This window comes from Lepus europaeus, chromosome 8 (assembly GCF_033115175.1).
Source record: "Lepus europaeus isolate LE1 chromosome 8, mLepTim1.pri, whole genome shotgun sequence".
Classification (NCBI taxonomy): domain Eukaryota; kingdom Metazoa; phylum Chordata; class Mammalia; order Lagomorpha; family Leporidae; genus Lepus; species Lepus europaeus.
The window spans coordinates 26,583,657-26,610,817 of record NC_084834.1 but is presented as its reverse complement, the minus strand read 5'-3'; the positions used below and the strand labels follow the sequence as shown (position 1 = coordinate 26,610,817).

The 27,161-nt window shown below is 42.8% G+C and overlaps 2 protein-coding genes across 2 annotated transcripts in view; one reads left to right on the top strand and one right to left on the bottom strand.

The window, feature by feature from the left end:
- Positions 1–27,161, bottom strand: part of SH3D19 (SH3 domain containing 19) — a 189,896-nt gene that overhangs the window by 143,944 nt on the left and 18,791 nt on the right.
- Positions 831–11,710, top strand: LOC133765767 (serine protease 48-like). The gene is made up of 6 exons (XM_062199323.1): positions 831–988; positions 1,337–1,345; positions 2,635–2,797; positions 5,407–5,672; positions 6,286–6,455; positions 11,411–11,710. Exons 1-6 carry the CDS (start codon positions 946–948, stop codon positions 11,708–11,710), a joined length of 951 nt encoding a protein of 316 aa, XP_062055307.1. The 5' UTR covers positions 831–945.

Here is a 27,161-nt window from a genome sequence, read left to right as displayed (position 1 = left end):
GCTGATCCAAAGCCAGGAGCCAAGTGCTTCCTCCTGGTCTCCCATGCGGGTGCAGGGGCCTAAGGACTTGGGCCATCCTCCACTGCACTCCCAGGCCACAGCAGAGAGCTGGACTGGAAGAGGAGCAATCAGGACTCGAACCCAGCGCTCATATGGGACGCAGGTGCCACAGGTGGAGGATTAACCAAGTGAGCCACGGCGCCAGGCCCCCATTTCTTGCTTTTTAAGACTCCTGTCTACCTTCCATTTAACTAGAGGCAAAGTCCAGCTGAGTACCTTCAACCTACTATGCCACCTATGCCTTTCCATCTGCTACCCCTACAAAGCAGTAACCAGACACCTTACTCTTCCACGACAGCAGGGGGCGCCATAGCCCCAACACTTCACCCCGGGGCCTGCAAGCTGCACTTCTTTTTTTTTTTTTTTTTTTTAAAGATTTATTTATTTTTTTCTTGAAAGTCACAGTTACACACAGAGAGAAGGAGGGGCAGAGGCAGAGCGAGCGAGCAAGAGAGAGAGGTCTTCCATCCGCTGGTTCACTCCTCAGATGGCCACAACGGCCAGAGCTGCGCAGATCCGAAGCCAGGAGCCAGGAGCTTCTTCCGCGTCTCCCACGCGGGTGCAGGGGCCCAAGACTTGGGCCATCCTCTACTGCTTTACCAGGCCATAGCAGAGAGCTGCATCGGAAGTGGAGCAGCCGGATCTCAAAGCGGCGCCCATGTGGGATGCGGCGGCTTTACCTGCTACGCCACAGCGCCACCCCGTTCTCACGTCGGATCCCTTCAGGATCGTGAAGACCAAAGCGTCGGATCCCTTCAGGATCGTGAAGACCAAAGGAGAAAGAGTGTGAAGCAGAGGAATCCATCCAGGAGAAGCTGCTCCCAGCTCGCTCTCAGGGGAGCTTGAGTCCAAGAAGCAGGAAGTGCTGCTCCTGAGGAGAGAGACATGGGCCCTGCCAGCTGTGCCTTCCTGATGTTTCTTTTGCTGGGTGAGTCTCTGCAGTGGCATTAGAAGAAAGGCAGTGGTTTATTTTCCTCAAGCAGTTCCTGGGGGCGGTGTCGTCGTGCAGTGGGTTAAGCCACCACCTGTGACACTGGCATTCCACAGAGTGCCCATTCATTCCCGGGTGCTCCACTTGTGGCCATTTGGGGAGTGAACCAGTGGATGGAAGATTTCTGTCTGTCACTCTGCCTCTCCAATAAAAAGATACATCTTAAAAAAAAAAAAAAAAGGAGTCATATAGAATAGTATGACGCTTCACCCACGGGATGTCACTAAAGAATAGAATAACTTGCGCAAGTCCAGAAAGGTGAGTATATACTCAGCTGTGTTCCAGGGTTCTCAGGTATAGGAAACAGAACTACGATCTTGGTCTCCGTGGCGCTTATAATCATTCCACACCAAATATGTGAATGACAAGGGTTAGTGGGTAATTCATGCTCTGAAAGGAAAGGGACGTCTACAGTGCAGGGTCAGGAAGTGTGATTTTAAATAGGGTGGACAAGGAAGCCCTCACTGAGGAGGAGCCATTTGAGCCAAGGCTTAAAGCAAATGCACAAGGATCCAGGAAAAAAGCACTTCAAGCAGAGGAAACTGGAAGTACAAATAGCATTCCAATGATTTCAAGCGTAAGCTTGGTCATTTATTTTTCCAGTCCATAGTAATTTAAAAGAAGGGTATCCTGGGGCCTGTACTGTAACATAGTTAGCTAAGGTTTCTGCATGTGGCGCCAGCCTCCCATATGAGCGCGAGTTGCCATCCCAGCTGTTCCTCTTCTGATCCAGCTCTCAATGGTCCAAGTTCTTGGGCCCCTGCACCCACCTGGGAGACCCGGAAGAAGCTCCTGGCTCCTGGCTTCAGATAGGCCCAGCTCCAGCCGAGGCCATTTGGGGAATGAACCAGCAGATGGAAGATCTTTCTTTCTCTCTCTCTCTCTCCCTCTCTCCCTCTCTCCCTCTCTCTCCCTTTATCCCTGTTCCCTCCCCCACCCCCTCCCTCTCCCCTCCTGCCCTGTTGCTCTTTCAAATAAACAATTTTTTTTATAAAAGGGGTATCCTGAAAGTAGCAAAGAAGAAAGATAAGTGAATACTGCAAAATGCTAATTCAATTAAACACAAAAACATAAAGCTGATAAGTCTCAAGAGCAGCTGACAGAATCATTCCATTTACAACCTAACATATTTGATATTCCTGATGGTACCCCTGAATTATCAGGAGTTAAATTATGTTCCAGGTAGCTGCTGAAGAAGGCAGGTCGGTATGTAACCACCAAGATTCTCCGTAATTGGTAGACACTGTAAGTTTTGGCCTTTAACATCAATATGGGAAATTTAAATATAAGGGAGGCTTCTCTGTTCAGTGAATCTAAATATGTTATTATATATTAATGACACCATTTGTCTTCCTTAGGGTCTTACCCAAGCTCTTTGCTGAGAAAGAAAGATCTGAAATCAGGTGAGTGGTCTCCATTTGGGCCCAAGACTGCTGAGTCTGACATAAGAATAGCACAGAATATGGAATCTAGGTAGGGTTCCGGTCCCAGAAATGAATGCAAGTTTGGAGATGATGGGGAGGTGGGGACCAGAGAAACAGGACTGTCAGATTTCCATGTTTCCTTTTCTCCTCTTTATTTAGTATGTGGGCGACCTGTACTCTCAAGCCGCATTGTCGGAGGTCAGGATGCTGTGGAGGGGCGCTGGCCCTGGCAAGTCAGCCTACAGCTGGCAGATGCCCATATCTGTGGAGGTTCCCTCATCAGTGAGAGATGGATCCTGACAGCGGCACACTGCCTACAGAGGTGAGTCCCAGCTGGGAGCCAGAATGCAGCAAGCTCTCAGTGACTATCTGAATGACTTCATGAAGTGACAGACCCACAAGGGTAGGACAGGTAGGGACAGGAAACCCTAGGTCACCTCGGAACTAGGGACAGGGCACAGAAGTGGAAATTGAAACGACAGAAACAGGCACTATAGTAGAAACTTTTCTTTTTTTTCCAAATCACTCCTAAATGCAAATGACACATTGCTTTATGCTTTCTGGGGGTCCCAAGCACAATCAGAGTGCGGCACTCTCCCTCAGAGCTACCATGTGAGAGAAGCAAGTTGAGGTGTAGAAGACAGTCCCAGGGGAGGTCCATGTGGCACTGAGTCCATCAGCTAGAGAAGACCGGAAGCCTGCCAGCATCAGCGAGGGGGAGAACAGGTCCTCCCCTAGACAAGCCTCGGGAGGACTGGAGTCTACCGTGAGTTCTACATGAGACCTTGAGTCAGAGGCACCCGGCTAAGTCACTCCCGATTCCTGACCCACCAAAACTCTGAGACGTGTATTTTTCTAAGGCATTAAGCTTGTGCTAACTTGTTATGTAACAACAGGTAACCAATACATATAGAAATCAAAGTAACACGACTTCTCAGTAATAGTCAAAGCTCAAAGAAAACAGAGTAATGACTTCAAAATACTAAGAGAATTACTTCAACTACAATCTTATTCATTTATAAACCATCAACCAAAGGTAGGGTGGAAATAAGATATTTTTAAATCGGCAAAGTACCAAAAATGTAATCTCTCAGATTTTCTAAGAAAGCCATAGAAGAATGTGCTTCACCAAAATAAATGAAGGTAAATAAGAACATCTGAGATACAGACAAAAGGAGATACAACCCAGAAAAGAATCCCAAGAAAATGAGAAATGGTAAAGGAAGGGGCCAAGATGATAGCTGTATGTCAGTTAAGATTGGAACAAGAGGGCAGAGGATTCCAAAAACAGTATTAATAGAATGCCTGGGCCGGCGCCGTGGTTCAATAGGCTAATCCTCTGCCTGTGGTGCCAGCATGCCAGGTTCTAGTCCCGGTCGGGGTGCCGGATTCTGTCCCGGTTGCCCCTCTTCCAGTCCAGCTCTCTGCTGTGGCCCGGAAGTGCAGTGGAGGATGGCCCAAGTCCTTGGGCCCTGCACCCACATGAGAGACCAGGAGAAGCACCTGGCTCCTGGCTTCGCATCAGCGCGGTGCACCGGCCACAGTGGCCGTTGGAGGGTGAACCAACAGTAAAGGAAGACCTTTCTCTCTGTCTCTCTCTCACTGTCCACTCTGCATGTCCAAAAAAAAAAAAAAAATAGAATGCCTAACAAGTTTCCAAGTATCGAGGGGAGATTTGCACCTCTGGCAGAGAATCTGGGGAATGACTGATGAGATTAGCGATGGGTACATAGTACACAGAAACAAGTGGGACCACATTATGAACTCCAGGAGAAGCAGAAGTTTATAAAAAAATGTAATCATAGTATTCACTATTCACTATGACCCAGTACTGGATAATGTTTACAAAGTCGTAAGAGTATCTACACTAAGTACTGATCTAACAAAAAGCTGTAATACTGGTTAGAGGATTTGTGGAAAGGAAGTAGTAGGTGGGGGATGAACAAATGATGTTTAAAAGCTCAGCCCTCACCTTCCACGACGGAACTCAATATTCTAAAACTGAAAAAAAGATGGGACAGGCGTAGTAGTGGAGCCTATTAAGCCACTGCTTCAGGAATCAGTATCCCACACGGGAGTACCTGAATCCAACTCCTGCCTCTCCTGCTGACCCAGCTTCCAGCTAAATATGCACCTTGGCAGGCAGCAGGTGACCACTGAGCGCCTGGGCCCCTGCCACCCACGTGGAAGATCCAGATCAAGTTCCAGGCTCCTGGTTTCAGCCTGGGTGTGCAGCCTTAGATGTTGCAGGCATCTTGGGGAGTGAACCAGTGGATGGAAGATCTTTCTGTGTCTGTCTTTGACATCTGCCTTTCAAATAAATCAAAATAAGCCTTTACAACACAAAAAATTAAAAAATAGTAATATATAGGGTTTCTTGAAAATACTAAGGAAATTGCTAAGCGCTAAAATACTTGAAAGTGATTTCCTCTGAATAGTGTAGACTGCAGGTGGTGGGACAGAGTGTTTTTTACTTCTTTATGTATTTTGGACATCTTATCAAACTACCTAGCACTTTAAATTTAGCCAAGTATATGGGTAACTTGATTATATTTTGTCTTAAAACTGTACTTGGCAATAAAGGTCTAGTGTACAGAACAGAAATCAAAACTGGCAATAAAGACCAATGATTACTGAGCATACAGGCAATGGCTGAAACCATGAAGACTGGCAGAGGTAAATGAAAGAACCAGAGATAAAATTAACGACAAAACCCTGGCCATAAGCTTCTAACAGGAGACTGCAGAAAAAATATCCACAGAGGAAGGAGAAGAAAAGAGACCCACTCTAGCCCAGGCTGGGAGCACCCTGGTTAATTCCCAGTCTGCTACCACTCTTTCTAGCTTAGATACCAGGTGCTATGGGTACCTTGTTCTAAACAGCTGTAGGCCATAGCATGCTTCACGTTTGTTCTCCTTCTTTTCCCCTTAGGACATGGAATACTTTTTTATACAGTGTATGGCTGGGATCCACTAAAATAGGCTACTCAAGTAAAGCTGTGAAATACTACGTGTCCAAGATCATCATCCATCCCAAATATAACAACAGAACCGCAGACATTGCCTTGTTGAAACTGGCTTCCCAAGTCACCTTCACTTCTTTCATCATACCCATCTGCTTACCCACCATCGCAAAGCAGCTGAAAATTCCCCCTTCTTGTTGGGTGACTGGATGGGGAAAAGTTAAGGAGAGTACAGGTAAGAATGGGCAGCAGGAGGACTTGTTTTATACATCACCTTTTTGTACCCAATCTAGAACAAATTTTAGGCATATCCTTACTACGGCAAATATTTTTCAACAAAACTGACCAAATGATATTATCTAGAAGTCTTCAAACGTTTTTGTCACTTACATGCTTACTCTTAGGTCCTTCCTAGACTCTAGCTACAGCTGGCAGAGCAGATACTAACAATGGAAGCACCTTATTCACCACTCTCAGAGGTTAATAAGCCTGACTTAAAATTTACAGAGTCTGGCGGGTTTTTTTTTCCCTCCTTTTTTTTTTAAAGGATTGTGTCAACACTTTGCCAATTTGGTGTAGAGATAAGACAGGAACTAATCTGGAAGCAGGAAAACTGGAAAAGCAGAATTTTAATGTACTTTTAGAATACTAAACCACAAATAATTCTGAATCATTCATTGTTTTAAATTTAACTGTATCAAAAGTTCCTTCCATAGGCAAATAGAATTGGAAAGCGATCATATTCTGTTTTTGAGTCCCCCATTTAGAGACTTAGCATGTCATGATTGAATGTTGCCCCTGGGCTTTTCCAGATTGCTTTAACCTTTCATTCCTGTCTTCCTCTACAGATGACAATCACCCTTCTGACCTCCAGGAAGTAGAACTACCCATTATTCACCGCCAGGCTTGTGAACGACTTTATAATCCAGTTGGTGTTTTCTTTCCAGAAATGGAGCCAGTCATCACAGAAGACATGCTTTGTGCTGGTGATACGCGGGGAATGAAGGACAGTTGCCAGGTTAGAGCTTGTTCTTGACTTAAAAAAAAAAAAAAAAAAAAAAAGGTCGGGGGGAGCTGGCGCTATGGCGCAGCGAGTTAACACCCTAGCCTGAAGTGCCAGCATCCCACATGGGCGCTGGTTCTAGTCCCAGCTGCTCCACTTCCGATCCAGCTCTCTGCTGTGGCCTGGGAAAGCAGAAGATGGCCCAAATCCTTGGGCCCTTGCACCCGCGTGGGAGACCTGGAAGAAGCAGGAGCTTCCTGGCTTTGGATTGGCGCAGCTCTGATCCAATTGTGACCAACTGGGGAGTAAACCATCAGATGAAGACCCCTCCTTCCCTCCCTCACCCACCCCTCCGCCTCTCCTCTCTGTGTAACTCTGACTTTCGAATAAATAAATCTTTTAAGAAAAAAAAGATTTAAAAAAAATTTATTGATTAATATTTGAAAGGCAGAGAGACAGAGAGATCTTCCATCCACTGGTTCACTCCTCAAATGGTCCCAACAGCCAGGGCTGGGCCAGACTGAAGCCAGAAGCCCAGAACTCCATCTGAGTCTCTAATGTGGGTGGTATGGGTCCAAGTACTTGAGTCATCTGCTACTTTCCCAGGTACATGAGCAGGAAGCTGGACAGGAAGCAGAGCAGACAGGACTCATGTTGGCGCTCAAATGGGATGTGTGCACCACAAGCGGCAGCTTAACCAGCTGTAGTTTAACCAGCAGTACCACAACACAAGCCTCTTGACTTTTTTTTTTTTTAAATAAGAAATAATAACTTGAATCCCAGTTTTCCTACCTGTAAACAACAGTAGACTGGGAGTCAGGAGCTAAGCATTCTAACAAGAATTCTTGTGTTACCCTTGACAAAATAACTAATATCTGAATATAATCTCTTCAACTGTAAGACTATTGATTCAATACTAACCATTGGTCACCAGAATTATAGGTCCATTAATTTTCATAAATATATTTACGAAATAAACCCCTTAATATAAGAGATTGACACAGAATTACCAACTTTTTCATTTTTTCAAGAACATTTCATCCTACACTTAAAAAAATCAGCCTTCATTTGTATCTTCATTCCACTGAGTGTTGATATGCTGTTCTCCTCTAGATGCTTTCAATTATTTTTATCTTTGATTGTCAGTAGTCTGAATGATGTCCTAGGTGTGATTTTTTTTTTTTTTTGCATTTATCCTATTTGAGATTCATGGTGGTTTTAGATTTTTAATTACTTTCTTTCAACAAAACTTGGGAAAGACAAACTTTTTTGTACATAATTTTAACTCATAACTTCCTCAGAAAGTATTCTACTTTGTTTTTCTCTTCCCCCTTCTAATGGAAATCATAAATTTGTAAGTTATACATTTTTCATATTTTCATACAGTTCCACTTTATCTTTTTTTTTTGTCCTTCAAAATAAATATCTTTTAATCACTATTCAAAAACCATTGTCTTTCTGCTATTTGCATTTTACTGTTAAATTTATTTAGTGAATTTTTTATTTCAGGTTCTTTTAGTTCTAGAATGATCATTTCGTTTTATTCCTCCTCTCATTTGCACATTTTTCTGTATCTCTGCCAATATTTCCATATCAACATACTTGTATTATCTGTACCACTATCTGTATATTTTCCTTCTCATGCATTTATCACAGATCACAACAGCTGCTTTAAGTTCCTTATCTGGCGATTCCAAAGTCAGAGGTATCTTACGGTTATTCTCCACTGATTGCTTTTTCTCCTGAGTAGTAATTTCCAGTTTATCTTTGGAAACATTTTCCTAGTTTTTGTTTGTTTATTTGAACTTCTAATAATTTGGGATTATATCCTGGACAAGTGACACAGTGTATAGAATAAGGATTGTTACGTTTTACTAAAGAATGTGTACTTCCTGTTTCAACAGGGAGTTAACCTGGCTGACCTTAAACTCCAAATCATATCTCTCTGGTGATAGGTAGCAGCAGTTCTTTTAGTCTCAGCCAAGCTGCTTGGAGTCCAACCTGCACATGTATGTGTAGTTTGGGGAGTCAGATGATAGATTTGAACAGAGTTACACACAGAATTTGAGGCGTGCTCTGTCTCTGTCTCTGGACTCCTCCTCTTTGTAACTCAAATAAATAAATTAAAAAAAAAATGTGGCTGGCATTGTGGCATAGTGAGTAAACCTGCTGCCTGCTTCTCCAGCATCTCATTCGGGCACTGCTTTAAGTCTCAGCTGCTCCACTTCTGATCTAGTTCCCTGCTAATGGCTTTGGAAAAACAGTATAAGAGGGCCCTCATGTTTGGTCCCAGGCCATCCACAGTGGGAGACCGGATGAAACTCCGGGCTTCAACCTGGCCCAGGCCCAACTGTTGCAGGCATTTGGGGATGGAAGATCTCTGTCTGTCTCTCCCTCTCTTTCTGGCACTCTGACTTTGAAATAAGACTTGGATTGTGCTCATGATCCCAACTTCAGCTATGGTTCAGCGTGGGCCATTGTGGGCATTTAGGGAATGAACCAGCAAATCAGAGCATGCTCCCCTTACACACACACACACACACACACCTGCTCATGCTCTTGCTCTCTGTCTCTCATATAAACCAATTTAAAAAAAAATTTTAGGGACTGGAGTTGTGGCATAGTGAGTCAAGCTGCAGCCTGTGATGCCATATCCCGTATGGGTGCTGGTTTGTGTCCTGGCTGCTGCACTTCCAATCCAGCTCCCTGCTAATGGCCTGGGAAAGCAGCAGAAGATGGCCCAAGTGTCTGGCCCTTGCCATCCATGTGGGAGACCCGGATGGAGTTCTGGTTTCAGCTTGGCCCTGGCAATTGCAGCCATCTGGAGAGTAAAGCAGCAGCCCTTTCTGTAACTCTTTCAAGTAAATAAATGAACCTTAAAAAAAAAAAAAAAAAAAAAAAAAAAAAAAAAAAAAAGACATGGAACAAGAATGCCTACTTAAAAAAAAAAAAATTAGTATAAGTAGTAAGAAAGAAGGCCAGCCTACCAACAAATAAATAGCTGAGGCTGGGCATTTGGCACAGTGGTCAAGATGCCACTTTGGAAGCCCATATTCTGTATCAGAGTGCTGCTGGAGTCCTGGCTTTGCTACATACCATGGGAGGCAGCAGATGACGGCTCAAGTACTTGGGTACTTGGGTCTCTACCACTACATGGGAGACCTGGACCAAGTTTTGGACTACCAGCTTTGGCCTGGCCCAGCCCTAACTGTTGCAGGCATTTGGGGAGTGAACCAACGAATGGGAGATCTCTGTGTTTATCTGTCTGTCTCTGCCTTTCAAATAGATTTTTTTTAAAGCCCAGGCCCAGATGGCTTCACTGGTGAATTCTACTCAACATTTAAAGAATACTAATTCTTTACAAACTCTTCCAAAACGTAGAGAAGGAGGGATACTTCCTAACACATTCTAAATAGATCAATATTACTTTAAGACCAAAACCAGACAAAAACACCCTAAGAAAAACACAGACCAATATCTCTTATGAATATAGGCAGAAAAATCCTCAACAAAATACTAGTAAACCAAATCCAAGATCTGACAAAATCCAGCTACCCTTTCCTGATTAAAAACTTCTCAATCTGATAAAGTGCATCTACAACTCAGTTTGGGGGCAGGCATCTGGTTCAGCACTTAAAATGCAAGCATCCCTGAGTCTGATGGTCTGTTCTATCTAGCTCCTGATGCCACTGGCTTGCCAGTGCAGACCTTGGGAGGCAGCAATGATGGCTCAGGTAACTCGGTTCCTGCCACCCACAGGGGAGACCTGGATTGCAGGTTCCTGGCTGTAGGACTGGAGAGTATTCTCACAGACTCTCTCAAATAAAAATCTTATTTTTAACAAAAACATTACTCAGTCATTAAAAGGAATGAAGACTGATATATGCTACTAAGGTGGGTGAACCCCCAAAAAATGTATGCTAGGTGAAAGAAACCAGACACAAAAACCAACATACAATGTGATTCCATTTACATGCATGTTCAAAACAGGCAAATCCATAGAAGCAGAAAAAAGATGACTGAGTTGGCCTCTGGTTGGAAGGAGTGGGAAGAAACAGGACTGACAGCTAATGAATATGGGGTTTCTTTTGGGTGTGATGAAAATGTTCTAAAATGAGTTGCAGTAAAGATTACATAACCACATTGTAAATATACAAAGACCCATTTAATTGTATACTGTGAGTAAATGGTATGATATGTGAATTGTATCTCAGTAAAGGCATTACAAAAGGAAAGGTTAGATTGAGACATGCTACTAACTACCACAATCACTTTATATAAGAAAGTGTAGCTTTTAGCACTGAAAAAAGGGCACCAAGAATCTAGAAGCAGAAAAATAAGTTCATTTAATTGAATAAATTTTAGCTACTGAAAAACTCATCACATTCTTACTTTATCATATCAGAACATTTCTGAAATTACTGATTTCATGAAAGTCCTTGCCAATTTCAAATTCTATGATTCTAGAATTACTGTGATCACTCCCTAGCAGTAAAAAGTCCAGCTCTTTTCAGAGTTTTGTAGCTCCAGGGGTCTGACACATGGTTCTGGAAAATTCTTCATGGGCGAACACTGAGGTGCAATGGGTTAAGCTAATGCTTGGGAAGCCTGCATACTATACTGGAGTACCACGCCAGCTTGAGTCTCAGCTACCCCACTTCCAATCCAGCTTCCTGTTAATGTGCCTGGGAAGACAGCAGGTGATGGCCCAAGAACTTGGGTCCCTGTCACCCTGATAGGAGACCCAGATGGATTTCCTGGCTTCTGGCTTCAGTCTGGCCCAGCCCCACATGTTGTGGACACTTCGGGGAGTGAATTAGCCAGTTAAAGATATCTCTTTCTCTGTCACTCTGCCTTTCAAATAAACAAATTATGGGGGCAGAGGAAAGTGGGGGACTCTGTATCCCTTGTGAGTATTCCCCTCTTCATGTTTCTTTTCATTACAATCATGATCTCTATCTCTTCCTTAGGGTGATTCTGGAGGGCCTCTATCGTGTGACATTGATGGTGTCTGGATCCAGATAGGCGTGGTAAACTGGGGATTGGAATGTGGTTCATCTCTTCCTGGGGTCTATACCAATGTGACCTATTACCAAAAATGGATTAACGCCACTATCTCAAGAGCAGAGGTCTGGCGTGGCAACAATCTGGACTTATCTAACGTCTTGGTCCTTACTGTACTACTCTCTTTGGCTTTCCTGGGACCCTCCTATGCCTCTGGCACTAACATTACTAGGAGAGTAGGCAATATAGCTGAAGCTGCTGGTTGAGTATTGGGCTGGAGAGGGAATTCATGGAGAATAAATCTCAATCACCAGGAATCCTGATGTCCTTACTTATAACTTGAAGGGATTTTATTGTTAAGTTTCTTGATTTTGGAAGTATGTTTTATTGGTTTGAATGTGAATAGCTAAAAAATAAGGCTGTCCCATCCATAATGGTATTTTTTGCCCCTAACTAATGCACCTTGCAGGACAGGAATGATGTCCTCTATGAATAATTATTTGTGAACACAAATTAAATAGCTATTGGAGAGGCAGGCAAGGCAAAAATTATATGTGATGGCAAAAGGAAAGGTCTTGAAGGTATTACATCAAAGGTCCACTTTATGCTCATAGGTTGCATCATGGGATTCTTACCTGTCCTATACCCTAGTTCTCACTTCCTCCACTAATCTACACTTTCCTTCCAACACTCTTCTATTCCTTAGCCTGCAACAGGGGATTTAATTAGAAATGTCTATATGTAATTCAATTCTGTATTTTTCTGAAATTTTTGCTTTTAAAAATATCAATGTTATCTACTACTAACAATGGATTGTTATGAACTCAAGACCCGACTCCTTGAGTTTCAACCATCTAGACCTATCCAGGTTGCCTGTCACTTCTGTAATAAAGCAACTTAAATATTTAGAGCAGAAGATTATATCCCTGCTTCCTTTTGTCAAACATGGGCTATGCTACTCCCTTCTAAGCCTAGGCTGCCAGAAGCTCAGAACTAAGATTGGCACTTAAATCTGTCATTACCTTTAGCCTAGATTTTCCAGGATAATTCCATTCACATCCCTTTAAATCATTCTTTATTTCTTATAAAAAAAATCATACTTTTAATTCCATTTCTCTGCAAACTTTAAAAAACTATTTTCATTTTATTTGAAAGACAGAGAGACAAGACAGGATAAGCAGAGTATAAGATAAACAGAGAGACTGTCCATCTGCTAGTTCACTCTCAAATGCCTGTAACAGCTGAGGTGGCTGGGCCAGGCTGAAGCCAGAAGGCCAGAACTCAATCTGGTCTCTCACAGGGGTGTCAGGGACCCAAGGACTTGAGCCATCATCTGCTGCCTCCGAAGGCAGGCAGGAAGCTAGAACAGAACTGAGGAGCTGGGATGTGAACCAGGCACTCTGATAAAGGATGCAGGTATCCCAAGCAGCATCTTAACTGCTGTGCCAAGTATCTGCCCCTTTATTGCTCATTTTAATGAACTTAAATTTTATTACATCCATATCTTTTATGGTAAATCAATTTTCAAATGTAACTGTTTGGGCAAAGAAATACAGTTAACAGGAAGGCAGGGCAGATTTGGAAACAAAATTCTTGCTAACCCTTAATATCATCTTGTATCCAGATTGTCATTATAGTCCTCCATTTATTTTCCACAACATTCAGATTGTTTTAAAAATATTTTTTACACCTTTCTCCCCTTTTCTGCCTGTTTATAGCATGTCAAAGGCATCCTGTTGCTCACAGAATAAGGACCAAAGTCCTTAATATGGCCTACAAAGCTTACAAAATCTGACCCCAAGCTGCCACTTCAGCTTCATTTAGCAGCACTTCACTCTGTTTTCTATGCTCAAATGCCCTCAAGTGCTTCAAACAACCTCTTAGCACCAGCTTTTGCTTCTGCTATTCCCTCTTCCCTGCAGCCCTTGCCTAATTAATTCTTTCTATGCCTTGAATCTCAGTTCACCCCTCACATCTTCAAAAAAGGCATCCCTGGCTCTTCTGGCCAGAACAAATCCTCCTGAAATTCGCTGTCATAGCACTAGGGAAGCTTTCTCTGCAGAACTCAACATAACCATAATTTAACTTTTGTTTATGTAGTTGTCTGATTAATGCATGTCTGTCTTACTCAAAGGTAAAGTCCATTTTTTTACCCACCTTTTATCCTAGTGTCAGTATCTGTTGAATCAATCAATGAATAAATGAATAGTAAAACCCAATTAACTTATTTGTCTGCCAACTATACCGTGAGAGCCTGGGTATTCTGTTTACTGAGGTAGCCCAGAATCTGACACAATGTCTTGTACAAAGTGGACTTCCACAAAGAATAAAGAAAGAAAAGTTCACATAAGGCAGGAGAATAGAAAGGATTCTTAGAGTGGGTGTTTAGCACAGTGGTTAAGATGTCACTTGGACTACTGGAGTGCCTGGGTTTGATATTTGCCTCTGCTTCCAATTCCAGCTTCCTTCTAATGTGTACTCTGGAAGGCAGCAGGTGATGGTTTAGATACTTGGGTTCTTGTCACCCAGCCAGGAGACCTGGCTTCAGTCTAGCCCAGCCCCAGCTGTTGTGGCCATTATCGGGAGTGAACCAGCAGATGGAAGTTCTCTCTCTCTCTCCCTCTGTAACTCTTTTACATAATCTGATCCTCCTACCAAAGAAAAGAACCAGAGAAGAACAAATGGGAAAAGAAAGCATACAATTATGTGAGCCAGGATGATACAGCAACAGAACATAAAGGTCAAGGAAGTCAAAATATTACTTCCTATCATTCCTCTAGACACTTAGCTCAGAATGGGAGGAAACCACTACACAGCATAGGGTCTGGCAGAAATTCTCTCAGGAATCAAAAATTCAAACTTCAAACTTCTGAAAGGACCAGTTCAAACAAGTGAGAGACAGAGCTATTAACAGAAGAGGATCACCTGATCTCACCATCCTGGCTATTACCAGCTGGATGTACCATGGCTCCTGGGAACCCGCCACAACAGTTGCCTACCAAGTGGTAAGGCACTTAGACTAGCATCTTACCCAACAGATGCAATCAATACTGGATGAGACAGACTCCTCCTGTGGGGAAGTCTGAATGTGAGTCATGTTCTGTGTCAATGTGCAGTCAACAGTACTAAGTGCCCACCATGCAACATTCTAGGCAATAGCGATCCAGTAACACACACAACAAGCCAAGCCTGCCGCCTTCATGGAGCTTAAATTCCAGAGAGAGAGAGACAGATAAAAGAGACAGATAAATATCATCAAATGCAAAAGAAATGCATACTATGTCATATACAAGAAAGTCAGGTGAAGAAAAGTAAAACCAAAGTGGCAAGGTGGGTTATTTCACCTTGGATAGGGTGGTCAGAGAAGCTTCTCTGGCATTGAGAGGGGCCTGAATGAGGCAAGGAAGCAAGAGAACATCAAGTACAAAGTTTCTGAGCTGGGTGCATGCTATCCATGTACAAGAACAACAAGGAGGTCAATGTGGCTGAAACACATGAGCAAAGGTGGGAAGCAGCAGGAGTAGGAACTGAGACCAGATAGGGAGCAGGGGCCAGGCACTGCAGAGTCTAACAGGCCTCAATAATGAGTCTAAATTCTATTCTAAGTGAGGGGAGAAGCAGGGAAGGGCTCAGAGCAGTGGAATGATGAAAGAACAGCAGAGTAAAGAATCCCACACCAGTGTTCCTGGGAAGGTGGCTAAAACGGCAGAAAGAGCAGTCAGGTTGTAGGAGGATCAGATCAAGAAGCAAACAAAGGAGCCAGTGCTGTGGCACAGTGGGTAAAGCTGCGGCCTGCAGTGCCGGTATCCCATATCGGCACTAGATCAAGTCCCGGCTCTGCTATGGCCTGGGAAAGCAGTGGAGGATGGCCCAAGTCCTTGGGCCCCTGCCCCCATGTGGGAAGACTCGGAGGAAGCTCCTAGCTTTGGATCAGCACAGCTCTGGCCACTGCAGCTATCAGGGGAATGAACCAGTGGATGGAAGACTTCTTCTCTCTCTCTCTCTCTCTAACTTTTTCAAATAAATAAATAGATAAATCTTTAAAAAAAAAAAAAAGTAGCAAACAGAAAGAATCAGGTAGCAAGGCACTAAAGCAGAGTTTAGTAAATCGCTAGATGGCAGCTGTATCCTGAACATCAGGAGATTCCATGAGGCTATGTGTTGTTCTATGTCTTCCCCTATTCCTTATCTGCGATGTTCTTCCAGTGAGCTTCCACTTACCAACGTGACCCAAGAAAGGTACAAACCTAAGTTTCTTACCATATACTTTCTAATTTTCACTAAGATACTTACCTTCCTGTTTTGTTTTTCACTTATTACCTAGACTAATGTTCTCATTCCTTCATTCCATTCCCACCTCAAAGCCTTATCTCATCTGTTCTTTGGAATACCCTCCTTTGGTACACCCAACTCACTTATTTCTGTTCACTGATTAGAAAAGGAGGCAGGATGGAGCTGTGGTTAGCAGGTGGGGCCGCCACCTGCAGTGCCGGCATCCCATATGGGCACTGGTTCGAGTCTCGGCTGCTCCTCTTCTGATTCAGCTCTCTGCGGTGGCATGGGAAAGCAGTAGAAGATGGCCCAAGTCTTCAGGCCCCTGCACCGGCATGGGAGACCCGAGAGAAGCTCCTGGCTCCTGGCTTCAGATCAGCGCAGCTCTGGCCATTGCAGCCAATTGGGGAGTAAACTATCAGATGGAATCAATCAATCTCTCTCTCTCTCTCTCTCTCTCAAATAAATAAATAAATAAATCTTTAAAAAACATTAATAGAGAACGGGTGAATTGTATGTTCTGTGAATCGTATCTCATTAAAGCTATTTTTTTTAATGAACAAGGATATCTCTTGCTTTAACAAATAATGACTTGTCTAATATATTTAGGGCTCTCTAAAGGTTTCTTAAACAATAACTTGCAATTGTACAAAACATCTGAACCATTTCAAAAAATGGCTCAAATCAGCTATATACACTTTTTGACTAAATTGCTGAAATACAAATTGAAAGTTTAATCCAGAGTATGCACATGGTACCTGCTTATAAACTACTGGAGGCCAAAAAATTAGTAAGCATCCGTATTCACGAAACTGAAATGTCATCAAGCATTTGGTCACTGCCAACACAACTAATCAAACAAGAAATTGAATAGGGACATTTTCACACTCTACCTTTGGGAGTTTCATCAAAGCATCTATCTTAAAAATCAATTTCAATTTACAGAGTGTTTTACTTTTTAAATATCTGATTTTGATATGCTCCAATTTTCATTGTCATATGGCTTAAGGGATTTTAACTAAGGCGGGAGATTAACAAACAAAAGGTGCTGGAAATCCACTCAGCTATTTGTCTCCTAAAAATGGGGAAAAACTATACTTTTAGTTATTCATAATTCTTCTCTTCATAACAAATAGATGATGTCAAGAAATGACCCAGGGCTGGCGCTGAGGTGCAGTGGATTAAAGCACCCCCCCTCCCCACGCATGCGCCTGCAGTGCTGGTATCCAATATGGGCACCAGTTCAAGTCCTGGCTGCTCCACTTCCGATTCAGCTCTCTGTTATGGCCTGGGAAAGCAGTAGAAGATGGCCCAAGTCTTCAGGCCCCTGCACCTACATGGGAGACCCAGAAGAAGCTCCTGACTCTTGGCTTTGGATCAGCTCAGCTCTGGCTGTTGTGGCCATTTGGGGAGTGAACCAAGCGGATGGAAGACCTCTTTCTTTCTCTCTGCCTCTACTTCTCTATGTAACTCTGTCTTTCAAATAAATAAAATAAATCTGTAAATAACAAAAAACAAAAATAAATGACCCAATTTTTTTCATTTATTTCATTAAGCTGTAAAGATACTAAAAAATTGCAAGAACGTCACTAAAAGAGGATTTAGAATTAAAAAATGCTGACACTATTAGCTTTATATTATTTCAACAACAGGCATTTTATTGTTTCAGATGCTTCATTTCACTCTGAAGCCATCAAATTTGACTAGGTATAGTTTTGTTTACAACTAGAAATCAGCTGCCTGCAGATTTTTAAAAAACATGTTCCACTGGCAAGAAGGGGAAGAGGAGAAGGAGTCATAATCACCAGAGATCAGATTAATTTTACTCTACAACCAGTGATTGAGAGGAAATGTTCATTGTCTGAAGAACAAGAACGATTGAAATCTTTAATGGAAATTATAATTGCCTTTCAGGATAATTATCTTCAACTCAAATTCTCTCCAGTGTTTACAACCACATTAAGCCTTCACTTCCTATCTCCACATGGCTGGAATAAAGTGAGATCTAGTTCCGTGCCACTTTGTGTGCCACTCTCACTGTCTCACACAAGAATTAACTCTGAACACCCAGAGTGAAAGGAATAGGAAAAGATGAGAGCCTACAGCTCCAGAATGATAAAGACAGTTTGCTTTTAGTGCCAGGTGTTTGATGTAGCAATTAAGATGCCAATTAAGATGCTCACACCCTATAATTAAGTACCTGGGTTCAATTCCCAGCTCTGGCTACTGACTCCAGCTTCGTGCTAATGCAAACCCCAGTGATGGATCAAATTAATTGAGTTCCTAGCTCCCAGCATTAGCTTTGGCCCAGTCACAGCCACTGCAGACATCTGAAGAGTGAACCAGCAGATGGCTATCGCTTGCTCACTCTCTTAATAAGTAAAATTTGAAGAAAAAAGAGACATTCTGCTTTTAGTGGAAATTAACGATAAAAAGTTAAATCTACATACAAGTGGGTAGTAGAAGCAAGATTAGATTTGGAGATGAGTTGATGGACTGCTTGAGGGTGAAATAAGTGGGTATGACAACCGAGATATGAAGATGGGAAAAATAAGGGGAAAAGAGAAGTCAAGAATGACTCGTAGGTTATTTGCCTGAGAAGTGTCATACCATTAATTGAGATGTGAAAGACTGTGGAAGAGAACAGGTTTGACAGGCTATCAGGTCAAGTGAATAATGAATGCTGTCCTCCTAACTATAGCCATGTACTAATCTTCAGAACCAATGAACAGGGGCCAGCACTGTGGCAAAGTAGGTTAAGCCTCTGCTTACAGTGCCGGCATCCCATATGTGCACCAGTATGTGTCCTGGCTGCTCCATTCCAATCCAGCTCTTTGCTAATGGCCTGGGAAATCAGGGAAAATGGCCTAAGTGGTTGGGCCCCTGCACCCACGTGGGAGACCGGAAGAAGCTCCTGGCTCCTGGCTTTGGATCAGTGCAGCTCTGGTCATTGCAGCCACTTGGGGAGTAAACAAGCAGATGGAAGATTTTTCTCTCTCTCTCTGTCTTTCCCTCTCTCTGTGACTCTGCCTCTCACATAAAAAACCTTAAAAAAAAAAAAAAAGAACCTATGAATATGATACCACATACAGAGTAAAGGAGATTCTACATATAGAATTAAGTATCTGTAAGTGGGAAAATTATCCTGGAATATATGGTGCACCCAGTATAATCACAGGCTTCCTACAAGAGTGAGGCAGGAGCATCAGAGTCAGAGATGCTCATAAGAGTACGCAGAAGTAATGATGGAAGCAGAACAAAAGAGCAAAGAGACTACGCTGCAAGCTTTAACAAGGAGCCAGAAGCCAAGGAACACAGCAGGCTTCTAGAAGCTACGGAGGCAAAAGCACAGCTTCTCCCCAAAGCCTACAGATGTAATGTAGCCCTGCCAACACCTTGATTTCAGAAACACGGGACAGTAAATTCAAGTTGCTTTTAATCCACTGAATTTGTTGTTAATCTGTTACGACATCAATAGGAAATATAGACATGTTCGATTTGAGAGACCTTGGATTAGATACCCAAATAGAGATGCTAAGCAGGCAGTCTGAAGCTCAGAAGATAAGGCAGCATTATCAAATCAAAAGAATCTCTGTGAGGGGCAGGTGTGTGGCACAACTGTTAAAAATGTCACTTGGGATGTCCACATCCATATTGGAGTCCTTAGATTCAAGTCTCACTCCACTTCCACTTCCACTTCCAGTTTCCTGCTGATGCACACCCTGGGAGAAGCAGATGATGGCTCAAGTACTTGGGTCTCTGGTAACCACATGGGAAATCCAAATTCCAGGCTCCTGGCTTTGGCCTGGCCTAGCCTTGGCTGTTGAAGGCACTCGGGGAGTGGACAAGCAGATAGAAGATTTCTCTCTCTGTCTTGCTTTCAAACAAATAAATTTTCAAAATTTAAAAAAAAAAATGTCTGAGGGGACAGCACTGTGGCATAGTGGGTAGAGCCACAGCCTGCAGTGCCGGCATCCCACATGGGCACCAGTTTGAGTCCCAGGTGCTCCACTTCCAATCCAGCTCCCTGCTTATGGCCTGGGAAAGCAGTGAAAGATGGCCCAAGTGCTAGGGCCTCTGCACCCACGTGGGGAACAGGAAAAAGCTCCAGGCTGTTGGTTTTGGATCAGCCCAGCTCTAGGTGTTGAGGCACCAGGGGAATGAATCAGTGGATGGAAGATTCTCTCTCTCTCTTTCTCGCTCTCTCTCTCTCCCTCTCTGTAACTTTGCCTTTCAAATAAATAAATAAATTTTAAAAAAGGAAAAAAAATGTCTGAATTATGGACCCTCTTCTCTACCTAACCCAAACACTATACCCTGAAAAAGTATTCACCCACGTTCACATTTGTTCACATAAGATGTTCAAGATCCCTGTAATTCATGGAACCCCAAAAATTTAACACAAGCAGTCACAAAGCAGCCTGTTTTAACCCTTACAATAAGATTGCTAACTCCTTAAGGAAATCAAGTAACTTTTTATATTTAAAAAAAAGAGAGAACTAAATCTTTGAAAATAAGCCTTTTCCCTAAATCTGCTTATTAAAAAAGTCAAACTATTGAATTAAAAATGAATCTTAATGAAAAATGGAATGGGAGAGGGAGTGGGAGGTGGGAAGGGAGTGGGGGTGGGAGGGCAGGAATGGGGGCAAGAAACACTATATTCCTAAAAGCTGTACACATGAAATTTGTATTCATTAAATAAAAATCTTTAAAACAAAAAAGTCAAACTATTACAGAAATACCTAACATAGAAACTTCATATCCCCCATAAAACTACAGCTTTCCTTATTATCCCCATATTTCTTATGCTTAGGGATTCTCAATGTGCTGACTCATTTTTAAATTAAAACTCTGCTTTTAAATTATTATTAAGCTTGTTTTTAAAAATTAGCTATGACACCAAAAAGCTGTATTTTCAACAAGTTGTAAAGCTTCAGAATTCAGAGTTAATTTTATTAAAACTTCTAAATTATTAGGCTAGTTAAAAAGGACAGCTGTTGGCTGATAAAAGAGCTTTTGGGTCAGTGACTTCTAAATAATTTTTGGCCTTAAAAAGTTAAAATCACTGGAGCACCTTCAAAGGCGAGTATTTGAACTTCAGGGGCAATCTCCTAACCCCCTGTGAGTTCAATGAAGCTATTTTTATTTCTGAAACAGAGGGTTAGCTAATATGAGCGGCCTCTAGGAGACAGTACCACAAAAAAAAAAAAAAGACAAAAAAAATACACTTGTGTTTCACATTCCTTTTGGTTAGAGACTACCGCTAGTGTCCTACCAGGAAAAATATATTAACTCATCTAAAGAAGCCCCAGAAACAACCAGTTTCAAATGGGTACACTTTAAATTTCTAAAAACAGGCTGCAGACAAAGGAAAAGAAAATTCCTACCAATCTAGCTTTCTGTAGAGCCCACTGGCTACCACCTAGCTGAGCCAAGTTCCAAGAAGGAATAATCAGAGGCTCATGGCATTGTGGCACAGCCAGTGACGCTGCCACCTTTGGTAGTGGCATACCCTATCGAGTGCAGGTTCAAGTCTCAGCTCCCTGCTTCTGATATAGTTCCCTGCTAATGTGCCTGAGAAAGAACATGGCCCAAGTGCTTGGGACCCTGCCACCTATGTAGGAGACCTGAACGGAGTTCCAGGATCTTGGTTTCAACCTGGCCGAACCCTGGCTGTTGAGTCAGTTGGGGAGTGATCCAGCAGATGGAACATTCTCCTCTCTTTCTGCCTCTCTTGCTCTCTGTCTATAACTCTGCCTTCCAAATAAATAAATAAATATTTTAAATAAATTTTTCAATAATAAAAATAGAACAAATTAAATAAAAAAAGACAAAATAATCATTGATCTTAGGTCAGAAGGCACCTGCTTTAGACCATACTCAGTATTATATATAATTAGCTTTGCATGGTATTTTTTAGCAAGTACTTGGGTCTCTGCAAGTGAAAAACATTTACCAAATGTTGAGTAATGAAAATTTGCTCTGGAAAAAAAATCTGGAATTTTTTTTAAAGATTTATTTATTTGAAAGGCAGAGTTGGTGGGGGCAGAGGGAGATATAAAGAGAGAGAAAGAGAGAGAGAGAGGAAACAAAGAAAGATCTTTCATCTATTGTTTCACTCCCCAAATGGTCACAATGGCCACAGCTGGGCCAGGCCAAAGCCAGGAGCCTGGAACTCCATCCAGGTCTCCCATATGCGTGCAGAGGGCCAAGTACTTGGGCCACCTTCTGCTGCTTTCCCAGGTGCAGCAACAGGGAGCTGGATCAGAAGTGACACCCAAATGGGATGCCAGTGTTGCATGCATGCTGTGGCTTAACTCTACACCACACCACCAGCCCCTGGATGATTATATTTTTATAGCCATGAAAATAAACTGAGCCTAACAGGATGGAACTAAGAATAACCAAAGTGAAAAAATAAAACAAACTAAAAACCACAAAGGGAATAAAAGATGGAAGGTTGGTGGCTAGCATTGTGGCACAGTGTGTTAAGCTGCTGCTAGCAACACCTGAATCCCGTATTAGAAAACTGGTTCAAGTCCTAGCTACTCTGCTTCCAATACAGCTCCCTGGTAATGTACCTCAGAAAGGAGTGGGTGATGGTTTAAGTGCTTGGACTCCTGCCACCCATGCAGGAAACCAGGATGAAGTTCCTGGCTCCTGGCTTCAGCCTGGCCCAGCCCCAGCCATTGTGGACATTAGGAGAATGAACCATTGGATAAAAGTATCTTTCTCTCTCTCGCTCGCTCTTTCTCTCCCTCTCTCAAAATAGGTCACTCTTTCAGATAAATAAATAAATCTTAAAAAAAAAAATAGATGCATGGTCATGTTAAGAAATCAGAGCTTTGGGGTGGGTGCTGTGGCATAGCAGGTTAAGCTACTACCTGCAATGCCAACATCCCATATGGGCACCAGTTTCAGTCCTGGCTGCTCTACTTCTGACCCAGCTCCCTGCTATTGCAACTGGAAAAGCAGTGTAAGATGGCCCCAAGTCCTTGGGCCCCTGCACCCACTTCAGAGGACCTGGAAAAAGGAAGCTCCTGGCTTCTGGCTCTGCCGTGGCCCAGCCTTAGCTGTTGCAGCCATTTGGGGAGTGAACCAAAAGATGGAAGATCTCTCTCTCTCTCTCTCTCTCTCTCACACACACACTGTGCCTTTCAAATAAATAATAAAATAAATCTTAAAAAGAAAGAAATCAGAGCTCTAAGAGAAGGATTACAATGTATAGGGAGCTGAAATACTTTAATGCAAAGGAATAACATGATCAGTTCATATTTTAGGAAAATCACTTTGGTGGTTGTACAGGCGATAGAGAGAAGCAAATCAGGAAATAGAATGATGTCACAAGGTTGCTATAAATGGCAAGAGATGCCTGGACCAGGATAATAGCAATGAAAATGGAGAGAAGAGCCACAGAGGAGACAGAAACTGTCAACTGTCTATATAGGTAATCATGGTGATACAGGGAGTTAAGTAATCCCAGGTTTCTGGCTTGGACTATTTGAGTGATATCTCTGAATGAGATAAGAAACCCTAGAGGAGAAACAGTTTAGAGGAGAGAATTACAGTTAAATACACTAAAATTCTACAAAGAAGAAATCCAAAGACATTATATTCATACACTGAGCACTAACTATGTAATCTGAAAGAACTACAATACAAGCATACACTGAGAGTTCACCGCAACGATCTCTGTAAAAGGACCATCCATCAGCTCAAGGCGCCAGGAAGCTTGCAGGGTTTTCTACAGAAGGACACCTCCCTGTGCCGTTAACATCAGGGTAACCAAAGAAATGTAAGTAGAAGTGATACAAGGCACTCCCGAGCAGAAGTTTCAAATGCTGGCACAGAACTTGTCAACTGTTTTTACGGATTGTGACTGCTCCTTCAGCCAGGATCCCAGGATATTAGTACAGGTGAGGCTGAACTATAACTCACGAGTTCAATGCAACTGTTTTAAAATAATGACTTCTACAGTTGTTTGAAACCACAGCATTAACAACAAAATATGGCAGGTACACGTGTCTAACAAATACTATGTATGATTTATTAGTGTTCACCATCTTCAAATTGCTTTTGTTGGTGATTTGCTTAGAAGCAACCTGATTGGGTAAAAAACAACAACAACAACAACAACAAAAACAGTTGGCCCAAGCATCCCAAAACAGGAACAAATTATTTAGACCCTGAAAGGAAACTTGATACACAGGAGTCAGCAATTTTTTTTCCTTGTAAAAGCTAGACAGTAAATACTTTAGTTTTGCAGGCAATACAGACTCTGTTTTAACTAGTTAACAGATGCAGGACAATTTGGCCCTCAAATGTAGGGCAAAAACAGCAACTGACAATATATATATATATATATATATATATATGAATGAGCATGGCTATGTTCCAATAAAACTTTATTTACAAAAACAGTGAGGGGCCGGCACAATGGCTTGGTGGACAACAGTTTGAGTCCCAGCTCCTCCACTTCCAATCCAGCTCTCTTCTAATTCATCTGGGAAAGCAGTAGAAGATGGCTCAAGTGCTTGGATCCCTGCACCCAAGTGGGAGAACCGGTAGAAGCTCCAGGATCCAGGGTTTGGTCTGGCACAGACTGTTGTGGCCATTTGGGAGGTGAACCAGAGGATGGAAAATCTCTCCCTCCCTCTATCTCTCCTTCTCTAACTCTACCTTTTTTTTTTTTTTTTTTGGACAGGTAGAGCTACAGACAGTGAGAGAGACCTTCCGTTGGTTCACTCCCTAAATGGCCGCTACAGCCAGCGCTGCGCCGATCCGAAGCCAGGAGCCAGGTGCTTCTTCCTGGTTTCCCATGTGGGTGCAGGGGTCCAAGCATTTGGGCCATCCTCCACTACCCTCCTGGGTCACAGCAGAGAGCTGGACTGGAAGAGGAGCAACCAGGACTAGAACCGGTGCCCATATGGGAGGCCGGCGCCACAGGTGGAGGATTAACCAAGTGAGCCACGGCGCTGGTCCCGTTGCTATAATCATTAAAGTAACTCATCTAAGGGAAAAGTTTAAAGACATACTATATTATAAGCAATAAATACATTTGGCTGCCAGGCAATTATTTCTTACTGAATTTTAATTTACTTTTCTTTCTTGTAATTTCTAAAGTAATAATTATTGCAAGAAGCTCAAACAACACAAAAGTATAAAGTGACACGCTCCAAATCCTCCTCAATTCCACTCCTCGGAGTATTAACCATACGTTGCTTTTGAACATGACTGATTTATTTGTATTGGATAATACAACAAAGCTCCTGAGCCACTGACAACAAAGAGGATTTAGAGTCCCTCAGGTTAGATAGCCCTTGGAAATCAGGTCTTAAAAATGCAACAAAGTGGGAGCAAGTGTTTAGCCTAGGAGTTATGATGCCTGCATCCCAAATTGCAGTGTCTGGGCTCCATCCTTGGCTCCAGCTCCTGATTCCAGCACTCCACCAAAGCAGACACTGAGAGGCAGTGGTGACTGCTCAAGTAATTGGGTTTCACATGAAAGACCTAGATTGCACACCCAGCTCCTGCCTCCAGCCCCAGCTGCTGTGGGCATTTGGGGAAGGAATTGGCAGAAAGGAGCCTCTCTCTGCCTCTCAAATCAAAATGTAAAATAAGCAACAAAGTGTTTCAGGAGTTGAGAAAACAAAGCTGCTGTCCATGCAAGGTTTGAATAAGGGGTCTTGAGCACAGTTCTGTGACCAGCCAAGTGAGGTTCTTCTTTATAGAAGAAACAAGTTGATAATGTCACTGTAACATGCGGGAGAAATGTTCAAAAATGGGTATAGCCTACCTTATCTTCTGGTATTTTCTAAGGAAAACTTGGCTGATTTGTTCATTTAAAAAAAAACCTGACAATCTTACTTTATTTTTTTAAAAAATCTAGTATCTTTTAATGCTTGTTCATTCATTTTTATTTATTTGCAAAGCAGAGCAACAGAGGGTGAGAGAGAAAGAGATTTTCCATCTACTGGGTCATCCCCAAATACCCACAACAGCTGGGGCTTAGCCAGGCCAAAGTCAGAAGGCAAAAACTCCACTGAGGTCAGGGACCCGGGTACTTGAGCCATCACCTACTGTCTCTCAGGCACATTAGCAGGAAACTGAATCAGAAGGAAGTGGGACTTCACTCTAGGCTTCCCAACTGGCATCTTAACCCACTCCTCATACCTGCCCTCATTTTTTTCAAAAAGCTACATTTATTTGGGCAGAGTAAGGAATTCCAAAAGACCATACAGTAAAAGGAAAAGAAAAAAAAAAAAAAACCTGGCAGAATCAACTTTGTCATAACTCCAGAAACCAACCAAAAGCTTTCAGCAATCAATGAAATATGTAATCATGATTTTGAGAAGAACAGCAAGCTCTCTGGCATTTTAACTTGCTCCGGGTCCCTTCCCCCAATCTCCAGCTCAGCAGTAGACTTAAAAACATCTGTGTGCATTCCTGATACTGAAATGATGAGAGACAGCAGATTGGATTTCATCCAAAAATAACTGTAATAATTTCACTTGACCTGTCTGGTGGTTCCCAGGAAGGTCAGCACAGAAGACCTGCCTTTCTTCCACCCAATTTGGAACTTTCCTAGTGTTAAAGTGACCAGCCAGGGCATCTGCTAAAAACATTTACAGGCAAATAAATGCATCATTTGCTGCTACATGAGGATAACAGCTGGGCCAAACAATGGACCAACGTAAGAGGTCGAGGAAAGGCTGGAGAATGAGATGCTTTGGGGAACAAGGACTTTGAAAAACTCCCACGTAGCCCTGGGAATCTAGAAGGCCAGCTGCATTACCACAGGGGGCACATGCTCAGAAAAGATCTGAGGGGATCCTAAATTCTCACCTCAGGCCATACCAGAGCAGTAGATCAAGGCTAAGAGGGAAACTAAGCTGCCTGGCTAAGCATTGGAGGTGCATAACAACATGCAGCACGGAGCCCACCTGCAAAGACCAGAAGGTTCTTTTTGGGTTCGGAGCATTTAAGATAAATTCTGTCCAGTCACTAGCTGACAAACTAAGGAAACAAACTCCTATGTCACATGACAAATAACACAGACTTTATAAAGTTACTGTGGGAGACCCGGATGAAGCTTCTGGCTTTGTCCTGGCCCAGCACTGGCTGTTGCGGCCATCTGGGGAGTGAACCAGCAGATGGAAGATCTCTGTCTCTGTCTCTGTCTCTCCCCCTCTCTCTGTAACTCTGCCTTTCAAATAAAAAAAATTTTTAAAAGATCTATTTATTTAATTATTTGAAAGGCAGAGTTATAGAGAGGCAGAGGCAAAGAGAGAAAGAAAGGTTTCCCAGCCATTGGTTCCCTCCCCAAATTGGCCACACAGGCTGGAGCTGCGCCGATCCAAAGTCAGGAGCCAGAAGCCTCCTCTGGGTCTTCCACACGGGTTCAGGGGCCCAAGGACTTGGGCCATCTTCCACTGCTTTCCCAGG